Consider the following 20,705-nt stretch of genomic DNA (forward strand, 5'->3'; position numbering starts at 1 on the left):
CAACTGGATGCCACGCTACTGTCGCCTTACAATATGTTCATTCAAGCTTTGAAACTGGACATTTCTTAAGGCTGATAGCGGCAGCATCGCCGTAAGCAGTGATACATGATGGAGCTGGAGTGGCGGCGGAATGGCACATGCTGGCCCAAAGATTCACCCATCGCCGCCGAGGACAGAACAAAGTCATGGCGTTCTCTTCTCCTCATTAACTACCTAGGAATTCGCTCGTCTCCCCACTGCCATTGCCGACAGCCATGTCCGTTACAATCACAAACTACGACGTCCGCTAGTACATAACTAAGTCATGCTAATAAGGAACAAAGAGGTGCTTTGCTGCTGCCTGCGGGCTTTATTGCCGGAAGAAGGAAAGCGACCAATCCACCGCGAAAGGAGGCGCAAAGACCCCCCGGTTTCCTACCTAGCAGATTTTCATCTCCGGCTCGGGCCCCGGCGGATCCGTTTTACGACTCCAGACAGAGACTCCGCGTCGTGCCACGTCCGAGAGCCAGTGCGATACCCGAATTGTACTTTTGCATACAACAGCTGAAAGCGCAGCCGCACTGCCCTCCTTTCCAGTCTGCGGTCTCCCCTCCGTCGTTGGGCCATAACTACTGGCAGGAGATCCTTACAGTTATGACGCGTCGAAAGAGTTTGAACTCATCAGGATACTCAGACAACGGCGCATCAGACAAATAGGACCGCAGTTCTTGGAGAGAATCTCTTATGGACATACCGGCTAGTTACATCAAATCTTGTAGCCACCGCCGCAGGCCTTCTACCCATCCCAAGGTAGCGCGCACTGATTCTTGCGTTATTCACCTCTCAAATTGCTTACCGCTCCTTTCCATTGGGCAAAACCAAGCCTCGTCGCGTGCCACGGCGCTTTCACGGCGCTCAGAGTCGTTGTCTTACTGGGCGACACGGGCCGATATCCCACCGCCTTTACGATACGCAGCATCACCTTTTTGGCTGGTTCAGCCCTTGATGCCTACCCAAGGAATGAATGACTTGTTCCGGACTAGGCTCTGATTCGGTTTGGCCTCGGCTGAGCCCGCAGATGTGTATTTTTTTTTTTGAACCAAGTTCGGGCAATCAATCGTTTTGCCTGGTCGTATACAGTCTCAAAGCTGCTCAGCGTGCGCCGCCTAGGGGGGCGAACGGCCCGAATCCGACGCTTCGCAGATTGCAAAACTTGCGGGCTGAAATATTTTGAGGCGTTCTGCAAGTGCATGTATGGGCTGTAGGGCTGACATGCATACTACATGAGGCCCATGGAAAAACAAGGAGAAATGAAATGCAGAGTAAAGAGAGACGTGGGTTGGGTTCATATACACTATATACAGCTATTTATTATATATACTTCTATATCCTCTGTGAAAGAAACAGCAAACAAGGAAACAAATACTAGAAAAGGAGTGGTATTGTTGGCATACATCGGCCATATCAAGAACAAGCCACCAGCCTTGCCAGAAAAGGGAGAAATCTAAATCAGCGGCAATAACAGATGAAAAAGGCAACGGTGAAGCGACAGGCATCCAGGATGAGAAATGAGCGGACTACATCCCGAGCCCGCGCCTTGCGGCTGACGTCGTGCGTCCCATCCGAGTTCAGCTCCGGGTCGATCGTCGCAACCTGAGCATCCAGGGATAGGAGCATGCATGCCGGCCCACTCATCGCATGCGTGCCGTTTCTTCTTCTTTGTACGTCAGAGACGACGGGATCACGCAGCGATATTCCCTGCCCTCACTACTCAAGCGGCGCGCCGATGCCAATGGTCAGCGTCTTGGGATTGGGGTCGTTGAGAAAGCCTGACTGGTCCACGCCCTTGGACGCGCCGACGTCGTCGTACGGGAAAGCGTAGCCACGACCCTCGATCGAGGTGGCGTGGCAGATGCGCGCGTAGTGATTGGTGATGGGGTCTTGGTAGTACTTGGCCACGTCCTCGCCCTCGGGCTGGTTGCTGTTGATGAGCAGCGTCGAGCGGTTGAGCGCGGCCGCGAGACGCGCGCCAATGTTGAGCGCCTCGTCGGTGACGCCGCTGAAGTGCGCAAACGGGCCCGAGTTGCACGAGAAAATGTCGACCGCCGAGGGCTTGCCAAACTGGCCGGCATCGCCGCCGAAGTCGAGCAGCCCGGCCGCGTTGACGCGGCCCTTGGCGTCGCCCCATTTGAACTGCGTGTTGACCGTGAGGTCCTCGGCCGCGTACTTGGCCCACACGGCGTCGACGTACTGGGCGTAGTAGCCCTGTAGCAGGCCCGGCACCATGACGGCGCCCGAGTTGGGGCTGAGCGCGCGGAGCAGCTGGCCGGCCGCCGAGCGCACGACGAGCTTGTCCCAGCCGGCGCCGTCCAGCTGGCCCTGCGCCGTCAGCCCGGCGCAGACCCTGTCCAGGCCGTCACTGGGCATACCCGCGACGCTCGTCACCTTGCCGCTCGCATTCTCCAGGCGCAGCGACACGGGCAGACTGACAAAGTCCACAAAGGACACGTTGACGTAGAGCTCGCTGCGGTTAAACGTAAACTCGGCAAAGCCCCAGTCGAGGTTGTAGTTGGCATCACTCATGTTGAGCGCCGACGGCTCGACGAGCGCGGGGCCCGGGTTCACGAAAAACGTGAGCGGCTTGTCCTTGGAGAACCAGATGCGGCCGCCAGAAACGTAGGGGATTGTCAGCGTCCGCGTCTGCCCCGTGCCGCCGACATTGATGGCGCAGTCGGCGCCGAGCGGCGACAGCGTCTGCGTCGGGCTGGCCGGGTGGTACGCCGTCTGCCCGTCGGACGACAGGATAAAGAGCCCGGCGTCCGAGGTGCCGGTGATGTGCGCGTACAGCGCACTCGTGTTGGTGTTATTGCGCACCACAACTTGCAAGGTGCCGGACATGGTGAGTGAGTGGTGTTGCTCTACCGTGTTGGTTGGTTTTGCTTTGAGGCCGCGCGCGATCCAGTGTCTGGAGGAATGCGTGTCTTGAGGTCGGAAAAAGCGGCAGGATACGGCGAATGGAATAGGATGCGCGATAAATGATGGCTTGGTTCTTGATCTCGAGAGATAGAGCTAACACCCAATGTAAGTCCTCTTGGCGGGGACGAATGTGGGTTTGGTACAAAGTATGATGAGATGAGATGGATCAAGACTACTTCGTACAGCTTCGGCCGCATCCACGTGCTTTATATAGAAACATGGAGCGACAGCCCGGGAAATTTATCCCATCAGTTGTGTTCTCTGGTGCCCTGAAGGAGCGACCAGCTGAACAGTTGTCGCCTGCGTGCGATACTCGAGGAGCCTCATCATTGTCGATCGCTCCCGTGCCTCATATCCACATGCTCCGCCCTTGTAGCCGTCATCTCGTCTCCGTTGGCTCGCCTTGCTCGCCCTCGGAAAAGCTTATGCGGGGCATCGTCTGAAGCTTGCTCGAGTCACATTATTGCTGTTTCATAGAAATGATGCCGCTTTCAGAATGAAGTCACGTCGCATCAGATGATCACAGCGTCGCAGCCTATCCGTCCCATATCACCTGACACACACCATCTCATCTTCAACTCGGTCTATTAATTTTAGCATTAGCACATCATTACCTTGAATACATACTCCCCGAGGCTACCTAGTCTCCCTCGTGTTAACCTTAGCAAGTCTCAACAGACACACACACATTGCGCGCATGCGAGACATTCCCACAGCGCGTGCACGTTTAATCACCCCATAGCAAGTCCAGCCACATCAACAGCACTAGTACAGAGCCTAGGCTAGGCAATTTGGGCATTCTGGCAGCCGTCAAACCTTCATCGCCATTTTCCTGCGTGTGATTTGGGTTGAGAAACTGCCCACCATCCGTCGCATTCTCGGAGGTCCCGTTGAGGACCAAACACGCGTCAACTCGCGACGAATTGCAGCCAGTCTTCCAAGCACTCTCTCTCATGGCGTCTGACGAGTTGAAGTATGCCTTGACGTAGCTGACAACTATGGCAGCGTCCTCTTTCGGCGGCCCTCCCGACCACTTTGCGTTGCCGTTGCTCCAGTGTTGGAGAATAAGATGCCCGGCGCTGTCAGGCATCTGCGCGCCCTCCATCTGTGCCAATAACTTGCTGTCTGCATAAAAATATACTTTACCTGGCAAGTAGTCGAAGCGGTATTCGTGAAAGTCCGCTGAAGGATCGAAGCCGAGGTCTACAGTCTTGTATGTCGGAGTGCCGCTAGCATCATAGCCTCTGGCAGCCGAGTCACTGGACTGTATCACAAGATTGACAGGGTATGTGCTGTTCTCCCGATGATATCCCATAGACAGGAATTCCATGTCAATCTCCTGCGTGTCGTTGAAATACTAGTCGTCACCAGGTGTCAGATTCGTCGAAGCAGCCACTTGGGTGGCATCAGGATGTTACATACCCAGAAGAAGGCTGCACATGTGCCACTTATAGACGTCATCTTTATGCCTGCTCTAAAAGAGCCCCATTGGAGATCGTGACGAGCAGTATCCATCTCCGCAACAGGAACCGCACCGTCGACGATTGTGGCACCAACGGACAGCTCCACGCCCGCCTGTTTCCCCGAGTCGCCCTTGTTTGCCACGCCAAGAGCGACATTTTTCGGCGTGAAGAATTTGGAGTATTTGCCGCGCCCAGCTTCTGCAGATACATTGAACTCTTGACGCTGCCAGTCCTTGGCAGCAGCGATGGTTTTCAGCCTTGTAAAATCCGTTTCGATGGCCTCAGTGAAGAGCCAGGTTTCGTCGGTTGCGCCGCCGACTTGGTAGCCGCACGTGCATCCCGTTGCCGATACTCGGCAGGCCCAGAAAAGGACAAACAAAACGACTGAGACTTGCAGTCCGACGTTCCCAGGACGCTGCCGCATTATTCCTTCTCGCACCCTGCAGTGCGGTCAATATGGGATTGTGATTGGTGGTGATTGATGGTGATGCGCGAGACACCGTGTTAGTCGTCTCATGTGTTGTCGCGAGGCAAAATGCAGATGAAGAGAAGAAGAAACGTCTTGCAATCCCACCGCCAGCCCAACTCTCCTGCAGCGCGCAGCACAAAGGCAGGTGCGGACCTGCATTTATGTGCTGCTGTGTCACATACACACGGACCATCCCCTCCGCAACAGGAGCGAGTGGCTATCCGCACCACCCACACTATTACAGTCGAAAAGAAACAATTTTGACAGAGACGGGAATTATGAATTTCATGTAGTACGTACTAATATCTATACACGAGCAACGGGCTCAGTCGATTCCAACAGGAATCGAGCCAGGAGAGGCAGGACTCAATATTGAGGCAGCTTCCATGGCTCTCACGTTGTTCAAGCCCGTTGACACAACCAGGGCAAAGGAAAGATGATGAGAAATATCCAAAAGCAGAAAAATGAAAAGAAAGAAAAAAAACGTCAGAGCATGCTAGCAAACTTGCACAAGGAGAGTAATATGACAGTAAAAAGCAAGCGCAGCAAATGAGCCGAAAATGTAATCAAGGAAATGAAAACACAAATAGAAACGCAAATAGCCGCAATTTGGCACGCAACAGGCAGCTGGCAAAACCAAAAGAAAAAGGCTAAACCAAAAGCTAACAGGTAGTAGAACAAGAGAGGAATTTAGTCGGCATTCCCATCATGGACCAGCCAATCAGTCTGCTGCCTCGGCAGAAATTAGTAGTCAGGATGCCATTTTCCTCTGCGTGCTCCGGTATATCATTTCAAACCTTCCCCGTTCGTAGTCCAGTGTACCTGTAGTCCCACAATATTACGTGCCCCAAGAAACCATCAAAACTTGTTGACAAAAGAAAAGGTCCAATTTAAGCAAACGACGTATTGCCTGCTCTGCCTCAGGCGTCGCGACAATAGTAACGGAGATGAGACCAGTAAGGATTTCCAAGGAAAGGAGATGAAGGCAACAAAAACGACAAAGAGTAAGCAGACCGACTCCATCCCCAGTCGAAAGTTCGAAAAGTAGACGCCGAAACCGAAATGATTAGCCTGATGACGAAGGCGGATAGGAAAAGTAGGAAAAGAGCTCAGAGGTATATGCAAAAGGAAACGGGGCGAAACCCTCAATGAAAACAAAAGGAAAATCATTCAATCATCGCAATTTTAGTACACGCTATCCTCGTCCGCTCCTTGAGAGATCATCGAAGGAGTCGAGACGTTTGAGGAAGCAGCTTCGCGATCGTCGACGTAGCCGACAAGCGCTTGGGAGTGCAGTTTGAAGGATTCCCCCATAAGACGGGTGATTCCCCAGACGACAACTTCGTCGAGCATGGAGCCCCAGAGGCGAGCGACAACTGAGCCGAGGTGAGACATGTATGCCTCATCCAAGTCCTTGACAAAGAGTTGTCTTACTTTGTTGTACATCGCCAGTTCTTCCGGCGTCGCTTGCTCGTCGTCGTGTTCCAGACGATAGAGCCAAAGCGAAAGAATGATCATGAGGTCAAGCCCACACAACGGATGCTCTACGCTCCAATTTGTGGGTGAGGTGCGGGCAACCCATCGAACGCCCTGCAGGACGGCCGTTTCGATGCAGCTGTAGCATTCCTCGATAACCTTGATCATCTCGCTCGATCGCTTTACGCGATCGCGGGCGTGAGACATGGCAGCACCAACTTCATAAGGATCGTGATAGCGAAGCGCTTCTTGGACTGCTTTCAGGTCGACCTCGAGGCGAGCACGTGCGTTTCTGTACATAGCCTTGGCGTTGAATATCAACGGATGACTCTTGTGAGGAGCGCTGAGGGGAACGCTAACGGCTTCAGGCTCGCAGCGTTCCAGAGACTTGTCCCAGGTTTCGAGGGCCAAACGCAGCTTGTACTCGGTGACAACGTCCTGCAGTGCTTCGGGGCTTCGCTTGTGGTACCAAACCTCCAAAAACAAAGCGTTGATCATGACACGAGTGGCAAAGGCGCTGTATTGCAAAGTCTCGCCCTGGAAGAGATTATCGTGGGCCTCGAGGAACGTTAGGGCAGGAGCACCCTTGGTATGATCTTCCCAAGCGCTCTCATCGTTGGCTTGGGCGTTCCAGAGAGCTTCAGTAGACGGCAGTTGAAGATCTTCGAGCTCGTTGAAGCCGATTGCAGGAGTATGATTATACGTTAGTGTCAAGAGACCGAAGAAGATGTAGACTGCGTAGTACGTGCGGCGACAGCCTTCATCCTCGACCCATTCAGCGCGCGTGGGTTTGCTATTGCCGCGGGCCTCTTGACGCAGCTTGAGCTCATAGCGATTACCGGAAACCATGTTGGCGAGCAGACTCTTGATCGAGCACGCCCATTCAAGTCCCTTGGGATCACCGCTCCAACTAGCAAAGATCATGTTCAACAATGAACTCTGCATGGTCCAGAGCGGACACTTGCGAGAGCTGAAGTTTTCCTTGTTTTGCAGAAACTGGTTGACGAGCACCTTGGAGCCAATGTGTAGCATATAGGCTTGGTCTTGGTCAAAGGCGTAGAGGGCTCCGATACTCAGGACGGCAAGGAGTAAAGGAGGCGAAACTTGGGTGGGGTTGAACGAAGAAGGATGCAGCAAAGGTAGGTGGTGGTGGAACAGACCAAAGTATGTCGAGAGGTAGCGGTTCAGTGAGCCAAGACCAGGCAGGCGGAAGCCCTCGGGGATGGCGCTTTCGCGATCATGACTCCGAATGATGTCGAGGAGAGTGTTGCGCTCATCGGCACCAGCAAACTGAGGGGCCCTGAAGCCAGCTTGGGACGAGTCAAAGGTAGGGCTCATGGGCGTGCCAGCGTCGGAATGGGAGGCAGATCTCAGCATGGACTGAATAGCAGGGACGAAACCGTGAGGATTTTGGCCGCCGATGGGAGGCAGGTGGTTGGAATGAGGCTGCAGAGTCACAGCGCTGGCAAAAGAGCGCTGTGAATCGAAGGATCCGGCAACACTAGGCGTGATGGGACTAGCCTTGCAATCCGCACCGGGCTGTGACATAAAGTTTTCCCACTGGACTTGAGGCAAGGCAATGGCACCAGACGGGTACGTGACTGCGGGCTCCATAGCAGCGGAGGTGCGAGGCGAGTACGACATGGACTGGTTGTCATCGTAGGCAGAGTCGTCGCCACGCATGGCGGCGGTGGCCTTGTGGTGCAGGTCGGCAACAAGCATGGCGGCGGCTTCGACATCAAAGATGCCGTCGGGGCCACTTTCCATCTGTTCCAGGGTGGAGGCATCGAGAGCTGCGAGGGAGGCCTTGGGGGTGCCATCAATACCACGGGTCTTGGGGCCAGCACGTCGCTTTCCATCACTATGTAGGGGAACACCGCCGTCTTTGGCGTGAACAGTGCGGTCATGACGAAGAAGCAAGTCGCGGCGAACAAAGGTGCTTCTACACTTCATGCATTTGAAGGGACGTTCTTTGGTATCTAGAGAGAAAAAGTCAGCATCAAAACTTGGTACAGAAATTTTTGACTGGTCCGATAATGGCTGGATTGATGACGAGAGGCTGGATTTTCGGCGGGTTTCTTTGGCAAAGATTACCTCGTCCCGCCATCGAAGCAGTAGATTGATGCGGGCAGGAGAAAACAAGATGGAATTGACGTACGTGATCGCTCGTGTCGACTTCTGTGTTCACTTCTGCTAAAGGCTCGGTTGCAGAACTGGCATTTATATTTGCGTTCAGGCGCGAGAGAAGTCTTTCGGGACGATGTTGACGCCGCCTGGGGCGGCAAATCACCAACACTTGCTCCAGGCATAGTAGGCGATGCGTGTCGGAATCGGTATCGAGTAGGTGTTGGTGGTGAGGGTGGAATCAGCAGTGTGTGAGGTTGTCGAAGAAAACACTGTCTGCGAGGGCTGGAAAAATTCGAGGACTTGCAGAACGATGGTTGAATATCGTCTGGATGCGTGTTGGGCTATCAACTCCTAGCCTCGCTCGCGCGCGCGCTCCCGTGGGGTTTAAAGTGTGACAACGGTGGTCTGGATCGTAGAACTGGTCATTTGGGAGGAAGATATTCTGGTCATGGAAGTGCTATGTGATTTGGGTATATTCGGGGTCTGAGGTGTGAGGCGACAAAAAGGCCTCTGAGGAAAGAAGAGGCGGAAGCCTGGTCGAGGAGGCAAACGCGTAGGGATGCGAAATACGGTGGTGATGAGTTGAGTTGGTTGATGAGGTGGGAGGGAGGATGGAGGAGATGGAGGAGCAGCAGAGGAGAAGTAGTAGCAAGTTTGAGGGGGGGAGGGGAGACACAAACGGGGGGAAGCCAGCGACTAGGCGGGGGGCCAAGAGGCTTGGGAAAAAAGGCGAGAGACGAGGTAGCGGGCGGGGGGAATCGCGGCGCGCGCAGCAAAAAAAGACAGAGGGAGGACGAGGGGGCAACAGCACGGAGAGAGGGAGGATGAGGAGCGGGGGCCACCACAGTTACTGTGGTGCCGTTAGGCCACTGGGAGATGGTGGAAAAGGTCACTAATAACGGAAATCAGAGACCGCTGAAGGAGGGATGATGGTGCGCTGACGGGCCTGCTAAGCTGGTTCAGTTTGTGATGATCGATCTGGTGTGGGTGGCACAGGCACAGGTACCTAGGTACCGGAGCGTCCGTCTGGAGGTACCTACCCCTCCATACCGGGGGCCTGTCTTGGGCAGTTTTGCGGTCCACCGGGGGCCTGTCAGGCATGCAGTACATGGCAGGCTCCGCATCGGACGGACGAAATGCGCGTTGAGAGGAGGTACTGCTGGCCTGGCGCGAGCCACGCAGAAGCACATCAGGGTGTACTTGTCGGGGTACATGTTGTCTCTAGCGTCGCAGCAAAAAAAACGAACAGAAATAATTGATACTCCGTACAGTGGACTGAGGACCGCGTGGGACCAAGATAAATCGCCAATTAGGAATATACTATTCTTCGTATCTTTCTTATTTATTTATAACCTTTTGATCTAGACCACCTATCTATCCGGGCTTGTTTCTATCACACGCATTCTTTCAAGTGCTTTAAGGGTCGCGAAGGTGTCGCTCGTAGGAACAAGTTGGAGGAGGATTGAGTCCTACGGTAGATTTCGGTGCCAATTACCATGGATAAGGAGTACTAGGTACCTAGTACTGCCAGGAACCTGGTACAGAAATACAGTGATAATTTGGGCACTGGTCGACGTTGTGCAGAGACTTCTGCGAAGTTGTGGCTCGCTGGATGTGGGCGGGGCAGTCAGCGGGCGAAAAACGAGGGGGCGGCGCCGGCCCGTCCTGGTGTGTGAGGTGCCAATAAGCCAATAGGTAAGCAAGAGTGTCGACTCTGGCACGGAAAAGACAGTGCCACGGGTATCCGTACCAGTACGGAGTAAGAGGCTCCATACCCCACTCACACCTGGCCGGTCTGCGCTTTCCTGACTGGGCTGTCCTCCCCCGTGGGCCCCTCCCCTCGTTCCCTCTTGGGCTCTCGCTGTCGAGTTGCCAGTCTGTCAGTCTAACTATCTGTCTGTCTGTCAGTGGTCCGCTCTCGTCCTCTTCCCGCTGTCCATGACAAACTTGGCGAGTGGTGATTGTCGGCGCCACACCACAAGTTCGGGTAGCATGCTAGCTCGCCGCCTAGCAGGCATCTGCGCATCGAATGACTACGCAGTTTTTATTACTCTCCTTCTCCTCTCAACTCAGTGGTACGAGCGCCCCCCTCTCTGAATGCCGCCGCCTCTCCCTTCACTTCGTTGGCCCGCTAAGTTACGCTGTCTGCTGCATGTGTACGAATTCTGTTGGCTTCCGCTGACCTCTTCTCTAGGCAGCCGACAGCAGTCTCTTGCCTTGGGCTAAAAGCGGCCAGAAATTATTACGAGGAGGGGATGAGGGGAAGAGGGGGAAGGTGGCTGGTGCTGCTAATCACACCCATCACCCCTCTCAGGCCTCTCCGGCCAGCATCAGTAGCAACCTAATAATAAGGGGAAACACCGTCTGTCCGTATTCCCAGCACCATTCTTGTGGAATCATGTCGAAATCACGATTTTCGCCTAAGCCCATCGTCAAGATGTGCAGCGGTCACTGCAGAGAACACGGTAACCCAGAAAACAACCCCTGTGCCCTGTCTGCGGCTTGCATCTCGCTAGAGGCTTTCGTGCAGCATATCAAGCTTTTCATGTTATTCTTCGTCACCGCCTTGCAAGCTCCTGTCAATTTCACGGCAGGGCCTCGTGGGTGGGCGGTTGCCCGTCGGCATGCTGGCGGCGCCTGGGCCGAATAAGCAACCCCCTGGAACAGAAAGGCCAGCTCGTCATGGTCCATGGAAAATGGTCTCCCAAGACACTGACAGTAACTAGTTACTGTACATACCTAGTAATAACTGCCTACGTACCTCGTTACACGCTACGATTTGTACACACGGTTACATTCGGTACCAATCCCCAATTCAGTGGTTCGACAGGTGTCGACACGGCCGCTGTGCATATAAGATCCACTGGCAGCGGGGCATTCTATAGCGGTATCCAGCGCCGCGCCCTCTGAAGCTTGCCCAGCTGGCCGCCCAAGCAATGTATGTAGGTACAGCACTGGATTCTCGTCTGTGATCTGGCAGCGGGTTTCGTGTTGACCGCTTCATTTCTTGGGAAAATAGCAAAAATCGGTCAAGAATCAAGGCCGAACGGCGGGTTCGGGCTGCGTTGCTGGGCTCTTGCAGGAGCGACTCAACAGCTCCGGACTTTTAGCAACAACGTGACGCACCTGCTAGTTATCATCGGTGTTGACGATGGTCCATCGGCTAAGACGGGATCCAAACCGCTGACATACCCTAAAGAGGGCCTAACCCAATGTCCTAGAGCTGTTCGTCCACGAAGTCGCGCCGCAGGCGTTTCACACGGCTCGCTGCTTGTGCCACCACGGACAGCCACTATTCTGGTTTCTGTAACACGGTCTCGCCGCTATTAGGTAGATACTGTACTCCGTATCCGTAACAACGTGCACCTAATTTCGCAGGATTCCCAGAAGGGACGGTCGAGTGGGACGGCCAGCCAAAGGGGGGCCGCCAGCTTTCCTTTTCCATATTATTACACCCTCCCCAACTAGCGGGGGATACCAGTCATGTATTATCATTCTGCAAACTGTGAATAAAAGTTGTACTAAAATTATCCAGCCGAGCCTCCTTAATGTCATAGCCAGATGCTCGGACCGTCCCTTGAACAATGAGCCTTGGTGCGAGTCATCATGACCTCTCCTTGCGAAATACTATTTTCGTCATTGTGAAGTCGCCAAGTTTGCCCCTGGCTTTTAATTACAAATTTCATTCTCGAAATATGCAGAGAAAGAAATACTTCGTTACTTGCCGGCTTGCTGGTGTCAGCTCTACAAGCGCTGACAGCGCAAGCGCGCTGGTGTCGTTGAAACGCGCACGAGTGCGCAATTATACTTACAAGCAGGTGAGTAAAAGCAACATATCCAATGACTTCACAAACCAAAAATTGACATCACTTTAACTTTGCGAGTGAAAGTATTCCATAGGCCGATCGCACACACGACCTCTGAGGAACATCTCGCGGCTCCGCCACGCGCGCCTCAATTATCCGGGATGGACCTGGACGCGTTCAAGAGGCGGGCAAGCGGCCCATTACTTAGTTTCGTCCTCTGTATTATTAATAACGGCCATGCGGTGAGCTATCCCAAACCCCGAGGCTTCCGCGTCCACGCAAGCGGTAACTATCGAGCGACAATCGCGAAATTCATGAGCACACACATTTTGGACGCGACAAGGCGCACACACCCCACCCCCATTTCTTCGCTCCTGAGCAATTCTCGGTGACCCAAGCTGCTGCCGAGACACTCGTCAGTTGTCACGGACAGGCCGCAAAGCCCGAAATCGCGGTTGAATTCCCCAGGCACGACACGTACACGCAAGCACTCGTCCACAACTGCCCGCATGCGCATAGTCGCCGGACGATGCATCACGAGACCTCGAATTGCCAACGCATGCATCATTCGCCCACCATGCCAACGTGCCCAAAGGACAGTGCAGCAAGTTTGTCCGTACAGTACTGGTACAACACGTATGTATGTACACCCTCAGCCTGGCGATGGTTGGATGGATTCAGCCCAGGGCGGTGGGGTCGGGAAGCGGTGGTTTTTCGTGCGGCGTACCCGGCTGGCTGGGCGACCAAGCAAGTCTTTTGGGTGGTGGCCCTTTGTAAGCTGTTGCTGCAAATGCTTCTTTGATGCTAGTCAAGGAGAAAAGACACGAGGCGTCATCCCCACCGGAGCGGAGAGTGGGCTCCCCTGGACGGTAATAATATAAGGATGAATAGCTCCAGCTGTTAGTTACCCTATGTAACTACATGTTTGCATCGACAAGGCGCTCTCAACGCCTCTGGAGGCGGTCAGCACAATGCAACAGAGCATCCGTGATCTTTGTCAAAATCGAAGCCCTCTTCCGACTTCCGGTAGCCAACAACGGTACCGAGGACTGTGGTGGGTTAAATGATGAGGCGCGAGCAAGGGGCAAACAACAGCGCAGAGCGAGCTTTTGGAGCATGTTGCATATTGCGCCACCGTAAAATCGGTAATCACCGTGTGCTCCCACTTTTGTGACTTCATTCGGGACCAAATAATCAGGATTCTGGCAGCATCACGGGCCTGCTCTTCGAGGGCAGAGCAAATTTGGACAGAGGTTCTCGATGTATTCCTACAAATACACCCTTCCCACAACGACAACCGGGGAGCATGAATCTAGCGGATACCGCGGGAGCCTTCCGAGCAGCTAGTTGGCAGGTTAGTTTTTAGAGCTGTCGGGGTTCAAGGATTGCGCCGCCGCCCCACGGGTCCTGTTTTTCGGTCTTCGTTTTCTCGCGATGGGCTGCTGCGATGGTGTTGCAAAAAGCCGGTTGCCGCGATGAGACTGGCGGTCTCAAATGGGGTGATCCAGAGTCAAGGTCATCTAGAAAAGTCGAAAGCTAAAGCTTTCATATCCATTTCGGTAATTTGACTCATCATGCTTTTTCCTTTTCTTGAATTCGCAGCCAGAGAGAGAATGACGGCACTTTGAGCGACGAAACGCCGGATCTTGCCTAGTTCCCCCCCTTTGTATTGATTGAGAAAACAACGCCGCCTTTCTTGGCCCTGGAAACCTGCGTAACTAACTTAGGTTTTTCTTCTTCAACAAGATGCTTGCTCTTGTCACGTATTTGCGTGGTCCATCTGGCATTGTCATTGGCTGGTCATGGTGTGAGATTAGAAGATTGTAAGACACAGAGCCTAGATACAACTTAATACAAAAAAAAAGACTATTGGGTTGACGAATGAACGGGAAAGTTTGATGATGTGAGCAAGTAGGCGTTATAGTGAAGTGTGAACAAGGGTAAAGGCTAACATGATGGTGAAAAACGTGGCTATGCCTGTGCTGTAACTATGGCGTTTTCAAAGTTTTTTGCGCTTGGTTGATCTTGTCTATCAACGGGTGCAAGGGGCACAGGCACAGGGATTTGCGTCGTTTCTTCTTTGCATATGAGTCGCTCGCTTGCAAAATCTGACTGTCAGAGCGCATCGCCGACTAATAACTTTGCGTTTGACCCTCTGTTGCAATTCCCTTGGCGAGACTTGTCTCCGTCTGTCTTTCAATTCTTGCTTTCTATTCTTGTGCCGTGTATGGCTGTTTCGGACTAGAAACTCATTGCAAAGAAGTACGTATAAACTACTTTGAAAAAAAGAAACCAAAAAAAGACAAGAAGATCGCCGCGCGATGTCATATCGGGCCGCTTGGGCTTGGGGGTCGGTCCAACGCCGCCTCGGTTGACCATTTGGGATGCGAGCGGACCGCAATGCATGAGAAACACGTGCCGCGAACTGCGGAGGAACCGTGACCAGCAAGCCATTCCCATTGAACTAACTAACACATAACGGTAATAAAGACTACTTGTGATGCGGGCACGGTAACTACTAGTTGGAGTTGGGTTTGGGTGCTGATGCTTTGAGGGCCTGTGCTGCTGCTACACTGCCTCCTACTCGAATACCGAATGCGCCCAAGGCAAACAGAGGAGCCCGACCGTCGCACTGCCCGAACTTTGCTCTGGACGAACTGGCGCGCATCGAGAATCATGTGTACTGCAGTCTGCAGCCCAGCGTGGAAACAGGCACGACTGATTGGAGTACATAATAGTAGAGAGTAACAAGGCCACACAGGTGTAGGGTGAGAGGCGGCGAGTGTATCAGTAAGATGTGGTAATGCAGTGGCTAGGTAGGTATGTAGTCTGCATATGTGCGCATGTCTGATGCGCTGCACAAGGTTATTGATGATGCGGGAACGGGAACGACGGTTGTGATGCCGAACCGCTGCCACCATGCAGGAGACGGCAGTGATGGATTTACAGGTGGCCCGTCTGAGCTCAATATTACCAGTCAGTCTAGAATGTGGCTTGTAGAAGATGCATTGTAACGTTGATGGCAGATGTGCCGAGATGGAGAATATGTAATTTAGTAAATGGTCGGTACATACTACCTAGGTAGGTATGAGGTAGGTAGTTCTCAGTGTGTAGGTCGGGGTCCAACTGCTGGTCGGTCGCTCTAACGTTAGTTAGTATAAGATACCACTGACACTGAACAACTTGCCACGACCATGGTTGTACTTGTACCTGTCTCACCAGGCCACGACTCAATCAGTCATTCTGTCTTGCCGCGGCATCGACACCTCATCATTTGCAACGAGAGAAGCACCCCAAATTTAACAAAGCCAGCTGCACCAACCCCCCAAATCATTCATAGACCCGAGGCCCTCATAGATCGGCCATCAACCCTCGACGTTGCGTTTTCCTTTCCCCATCTACTCGTTCCTCGTCCGTCCCCGCGAAAGGAAAAACCCTGCTAGCGAACCCCCTCCTCTCCTTAGGTACTGAAGCCCCTCCCCACAACACACCGCCAACACTCACGCCGACCGTTGTCAGCCATACCTTAGTACTAAGGTACTTGGTAGGTACAAACCTACCAACCTACCTACCTACGCAAGAGTCGTTGTAGCAGGAGTCAAAGTCCAGCCAAACCAAGTCGCACGGCCACCACCCCTCTCCCGGCCTCAGGAAACACTCAGCCCCCTCCAACTTGCGATCTTTTCATATTTCCTCGCCATTCATTGGTACTCAACCATCGCGCGCCCTCGTTTCATCGAATTTGGCCTCGAATTTTAGCGTCCGCATTTGCCATCTTGCCCGCTCGAGCCACGCCTGCGCGAAAAACGCCAGCCAAATATTGACCAAGAGGGGCACACACTCCTCCTCTCCGGATCAACTCTCTACAGCCTCGCTGCAACCACGCACGCTCTCGACCAACCGCTTCTCGCCTGCATGCTCTCGCGACAATGACATGGGCATCTCGTCTTCACCTTGTACCTCAATAAAATCCGCAGCGGGCACGAGAGCTGCCGTGCGGCTCCATCTGCGATAACCTCCTTCAAACCCCCAACGGCCACCGTTTCTCTTTCATTGTCCCCGCGTTTGTGGACGCGTTGTTACTCGTCAACATCAAGTGATACAAATATTTCACACGCCAACTACCGATAAACACCAGCCCTCGGCATCATGGACGGCTCTGTTGGCGCCACGCCGCCTGGCATAATGTATGTCCGTGCCCTGTACGACTACGAAGCCGACGACAGAACTAGCTTGAGTTTCCACGAAGGAGACGTCATTCAAGTCATCACCCAGCTTGAAAGTGGCTGGTGGGATGGTGTCATCAACGGTGTCCGCGGTTGGTTCCCTAGCAACTACTGTCAGATCATTACCGGCCCCGAGGACCTCGTCGACCAGAACCAGAACGGCCGTCTCGACCACGGCGACGAGCAGCGCGAAGATGCTGACGTCTACGACGAGAGCTTCGAACAACAAGACTATGAATCCGAAGGCGACGCGCCTGGTGCCTTGCCGCTCGAGGGGACAGACGTCGGCGACAAGTCGAGAGCCGACTTTTGGATCCCTCAGGCCACCCCCGACGGCCGACTGTTTTACTACAACATGATGACGGGCGATCGCAGCATGGAGTTGCCGCTAGAATCTCCCGGCTCAATCAATGAAACTGGGCCCAGAGATCGCATGAACGCGTCCATGCCCGACAAGACGCGACCCCCTGCCGAGATGATGGCCAGGGGTCTCAACCAGGATGAAGACGACGACTCAACAACATCAGCTTCAGAAGCTGAGGGCGACGGCATATTTGCATCGCGGCGGCCGGTATGTACTCTTGCCCATTATGCTTTGCGCCCGCTAATCGCAATAGAACCGTCAACGAATCCCGTTGAGCGGGGCCCTCGGCGCCCTCTCACCGTCCACCTCCATGGACTCCATCAACGGCACTTCGCCAAATCGGAGAAGAAGAAACGACAGCGCTGCCAATGGCTTCTCAAATGGCCCCCTTCAACCGCCGAATATCGCCTCTGCCACTTCCTTTACTAGCACAACATACAACCTGCCCACCACGACAACCGTTCCGCGATCGTTTTTCGATGATGGGTCGACACCCGCGCTCAGCTGGAGTTTGCTGGTCTCCAACATGAAGCGTGCGATTGACCGTTACCGAGACGCCATCACCGCAAACAACCGCTCGGAATATGTAGCACGGGCCGAAGACATTTCAGACCACCTGCGACTGCTGCTCGCTGCTGGCTCCGGCACCACTGACAACCACTCTGGGCAGCCGTCCATCATTTCCACAAACAAGGCGCTCTACCCTCACTTCCGCGATATGATGTCCAAGTTCTCCAAGCTCGTCATCTCGTCGCATATTGCCGCTGCAGACTGGCCAAATGCCGAATCGGTCCAAAAGTGTCTCCAGGAAGCGGACGGAGTTCTTCTTGGCGTATTTAGCTACGTCGAGGTAGCGCGACAGCAGCGCGGCGAAGAGATTCCAAGACTTTTTCCTGGTTTTGTGATTGGGAGTACTGCGGGTGGAAGCTGGCAAAACAACGGTCTTGGACCTCGCGACCCTATAACGTCAAATTTCCTCGAGGACGACGAAGGTGCTGTTGAGCCGACATCGGCTCTTGATGGTAGATTGCTTGAGCGGCTGGATGATCTCAAGCGCATGCTATTAACAAGCCTGCGCGAGCTCGACAAGACGCTTATTGCGCCTGAGAACATCGTCACTCCATATCGACACGAGGTCATCGGCAACAATATTTGCCTGGCAGGGGGCAAGGTCATTGATACGTTCCGACCCTGGATTTATACTGTGGAGTCTGCCGACTTGTCCCCCCTGGGCGACAGCTTCCAGACACCCCAGTTGTCCGAGTTTGGCACTTCTAAGCAAAGTTTGTATGACAACATTGCAGACTTGCTATTAGCCTGCCAGGCTGTCGCTGGTCCCTTGGCCGACGAATGGTCCGAGATTCGGGGGGAAGCGCTGGGAAACAGGCTTGAATATGTGAAATCATGTGCCAGAGCGCTCGAGACTAACTCGGCCCACGTTGGCTACTCGTTACAGCTACTGTCGGAGCAAGTCCAGGCCAACCTGCAGCTCCAACCGCCCAAGAAGCAGGAATCGCGGTCGCGGGATCCAATACCCCCCCCACCGCTGCAGCGTGGCGAGTCCATGCCATTTGAGCGTCCACACCAACGAAATGAGTCCAAGATCGTGCCTGTTCGACCTGCACTTATGACGGCCCAATCTTTCAGCGAGGGCGAGCCGCCGCCTGGTGCCCTACGAAAGGGGGATTATTCCAAGGTCAAAAAGATTTTCGGAGAAGATCCTTCTCCTCAAGCCATGCAGGCCGACGACACTCCAGACTTTTTGCGCCTCGACCACGAAAACGATGTTTCGTGGGATACAAAGTCTGTTCAGCCCGCCGTCCGGGGCGGCTCTCTACTGGCGCTTGTCGAGCAGCTCACGCGGCACGACAAGCTAGATTCATCCTTTAACAACACCTTTCTCCTCACATACAAATCTTTTACGTCGGCACGAGAACTGTTTGAGTTATTAGTCAAGCGATTCGCCATTCAGCCACCTGAAGGACTCTCACAACCGGATTTTGAGACTTGGCGCGACAGAAAGCAGAAACTCATTCGATTTCGTGTAGTCAATATCCTCAAGAGCTGGTTTGACAGCTTCTGGATGGAAGAGTACAACGACGAGTCTAAACAATTGATCCGAGACGTATACGACTTTGCTAGAGATACAGTTAAATCGACAGAAACTCCAGGTTCGGGGCCGCTGATGGCTATGCTCAACCAAAGACTCAATGGTACAGACGTAAACGCCAGGCGTATGGTTCAGACCCTGAACCAGAGCACACCGTCACCGATCATGCCCAAGAACATGAAGAAGTTGAAATTCGCTGACGTCGATGTGACTGAGTTTGCTCGTCAGTTGACCATCATTGAATCGAGACTTTACGGCAAGATCAAGGCGACCGAGTGTCTCAACAAAACGTGGCAGAAGAAGGTTGGCGAAGGTGAGCCTGAGCCTGCACCGAACGTCAAAGCACTGATTCTGCACTCGAATCAAATGACCAATTGGGTGGCCGAAATGATTTTGGCGCAAGCGGACGTCAAGAAGCGAGTCACTGTGATTAAGCACTTTGTCTCCGTCGCCGATGTAAGTGCGCTCATTCAAGTATATGCGAGCAAGCTAACATCTTTCAGAAATGCCGGACACTGAACAACTTTTCTACGCTTACGTCAATCATCTCAGCGCTCGGCACGGCACCGATTGCGCGCCTCAAACGAACGTGGGACCAAGTACCGCAGCGCACGCACGCGGTGCTGGAAACGATGCGCAAGCTGATGGCGAGCACGAAGAACTTTGGCGAGTACCGCGAGGCGCTGCACGCGGCGAACCCTCCTTGCATTCCATTCTTCGGCGTGTACCTGACCGATTTGACTTTTATCGAGGATGGCATTCCATCAATCATCAAAAAGACGAATCTGATCAACTTTGCGAAGCGTGCCAAGACGGCCGAGGTGATTCGCGACATTCAGCAGTACCAAAATGTGGGATACTCCCTACAGCCAGTACCGGAGCTGCAAGACTACATCATCAGCAACATGCAGGCGGCGGGCGACGTGCACGAAATGTACGACAAGAGCCTGCAGATCGAGCCGCGCGAGCGCGAGGAAGAAAAAATCGTGAGGTTCGTAAGACCACTCATCTAGGATTTCTGAAGGAGGAAGAAGAAAGAGGCAATATACGGAAACCAAAGGAGTTTTGTTCTTTTGCTGACTATTTGTTGCGTGGATAGAGTGCTGGCTGAGTCTGGATTCCTATGAGACTCATGACTTGGTCCGGTTTCTTGAGGAGGATAGATTTATCATACGTACGCGCGTTTATTTACGACCCGAAACGACCCTGAGCGACGTCTTTTATTTTCAACGACGTGTTTTTGAACAACTCTTTTTTTTGGACGAGGAGAAATCTTGTGTACTAACGTCCCCCGGACCGATAAACGACGAACCAGTGACGGTTCGACGGCAACCCCGGACGGACGAGGAAAAGAAGGTTGCATCAGAGAGCTGGATGCAACGCCTTCTCATTGGTATAACGATGCATCCCCCTGCGCTGATGTGGACAGTGTGGATGAGGTCTGCGCGGTTTTTGTGGGGGAGCCGGGGACGGACATTACGGGAGAGAAGGCCTGTTGGTTCCGTGTCAATATAAGAGGATCATGTGTAGGAAACAAGTGGGAGGCCCAAATTCGTTGTTTATTTTTATCCGTGTTATCGAACCATTTCCTGTCTCTGTCTGTCCTTGCCCTCGCATACTTTGAATTGTGTCCAATGACGGCTGTATTGGAATTTGGAGGAGACTTGTCAGATGTTTTCGCTTTGACCTCGGGAGGTTTGCTGGCGTAT

The 20,705-nt window shown here is 53.4% G+C and overlaps 5 protein-coding genes across 5 annotated transcripts; 2 read left to right on the forward strand and 3 right to left on the reverse strand.

The window, feature by feature from the left end:
* Nucleotides 1-1,746: 1,746 nt before the first annotated feature.
* Nucleotides 1,747-2,877, reverse strand: CCM_05768 (glucan endo-1,3-beta-glucosidase precursor, putative; the record flags this gene model as incomplete). The annotated part of the gene is made up of 1 exon (XM_006670912.1): nucleotides 1,747-2,877. One exon carries the CDS (start codon nucleotides 2,875-2,877, stop codon nucleotides 1,747-1,749), a length of 1,131 nt encoding a protein of 376 aa, XP_006670975.1.
* Nucleotides 2,878-3,682: 805 nt separating this feature from the next.
* Nucleotides 3,683-4,842, reverse strand: CCM_05769 (Concanavalin A-like lectin/glucanase; the record flags this gene model as incomplete). The annotated part of the gene is made up of 2 exons (XM_006670913.1): nucleotides 3,683-4,312; nucleotides 4,378-4,842. 2 exons carry the CDS (start codon nucleotides 4,840-4,842, stop codon nucleotides 3,683-3,685), a joined length of 1,095 nt encoding a protein of 364 aa, XP_006670976.1.
* A 1,230-nt stretch (nucleotides 4,843-6,072) lies between these two features.
* CCM_05770 (C2H2 finger domain protein, putative) lies at nucleotides 6,073-8,672 on the reverse strand (the record flags this gene model as incomplete). The annotated part of the gene is made up of 2 exons (XM_006670914.1): nucleotides 6,073-8,342; nucleotides 8,522-8,672. 2 exons carry the CDS (start codon nucleotides 8,670-8,672, stop codon nucleotides 6,073-6,075), a joined length of 2,421 nt encoding a protein of 806 aa, XP_006670977.1.
* Nucleotides 8,673-12,873: 4,201 nt separating this feature from the next.
* CCM_05771 (uncharacterized protein) lies at nucleotides 12,874-13,436 on the forward strand (the record flags this gene model as incomplete). The annotated part of the gene is made up of 3 exons (XM_006670915.1): nucleotides 12,874-12,936; nucleotides 12,978-13,069; nucleotides 13,235-13,436. 3 exons carry the CDS (start codon nucleotides 12,874-12,876, stop codon nucleotides 13,434-13,436), a joined length of 357 nt encoding a protein of 118 aa, XP_006670978.1.
* A 3,009-nt stretch (nucleotides 13,437-16,445) lies between these two features.
* Nucleotides 16,446-20,009, forward strand: CCM_05772 (cell division control protein Cdc25, putative; the record flags this gene model as incomplete). Its single annotated transcript, XM_006670916.1, has 3 exons — nucleotides 16,446-17,093; nucleotides 17,140-19,452; nucleotides 19,500-20,009. The coding sequence occupies 3 exons, from the start codon at nucleotides 16,446-16,448 to the stop codon at nucleotides 20,007-20,009; spliced, it is 3,471 nt and encodes a 1,156-aa protein (XP_006670979.1).
* Nucleotides 20,010-20,705: the final 696 nt, after the last annotated feature.

The sequence above is a fragment of the Cordyceps militaris genome, assembly GCF_000225605.1.
Source record: "Cordyceps militaris CM01 unplaced genomic scaffold CCM_S00004, whole genome shotgun sequence".
NCBI classification, from domain to species: Eukaryota; Fungi; Ascomycota; class Sordariomycetes; order Hypocreales; family Cordycipitaceae; genus Cordyceps; species Cordyceps militaris.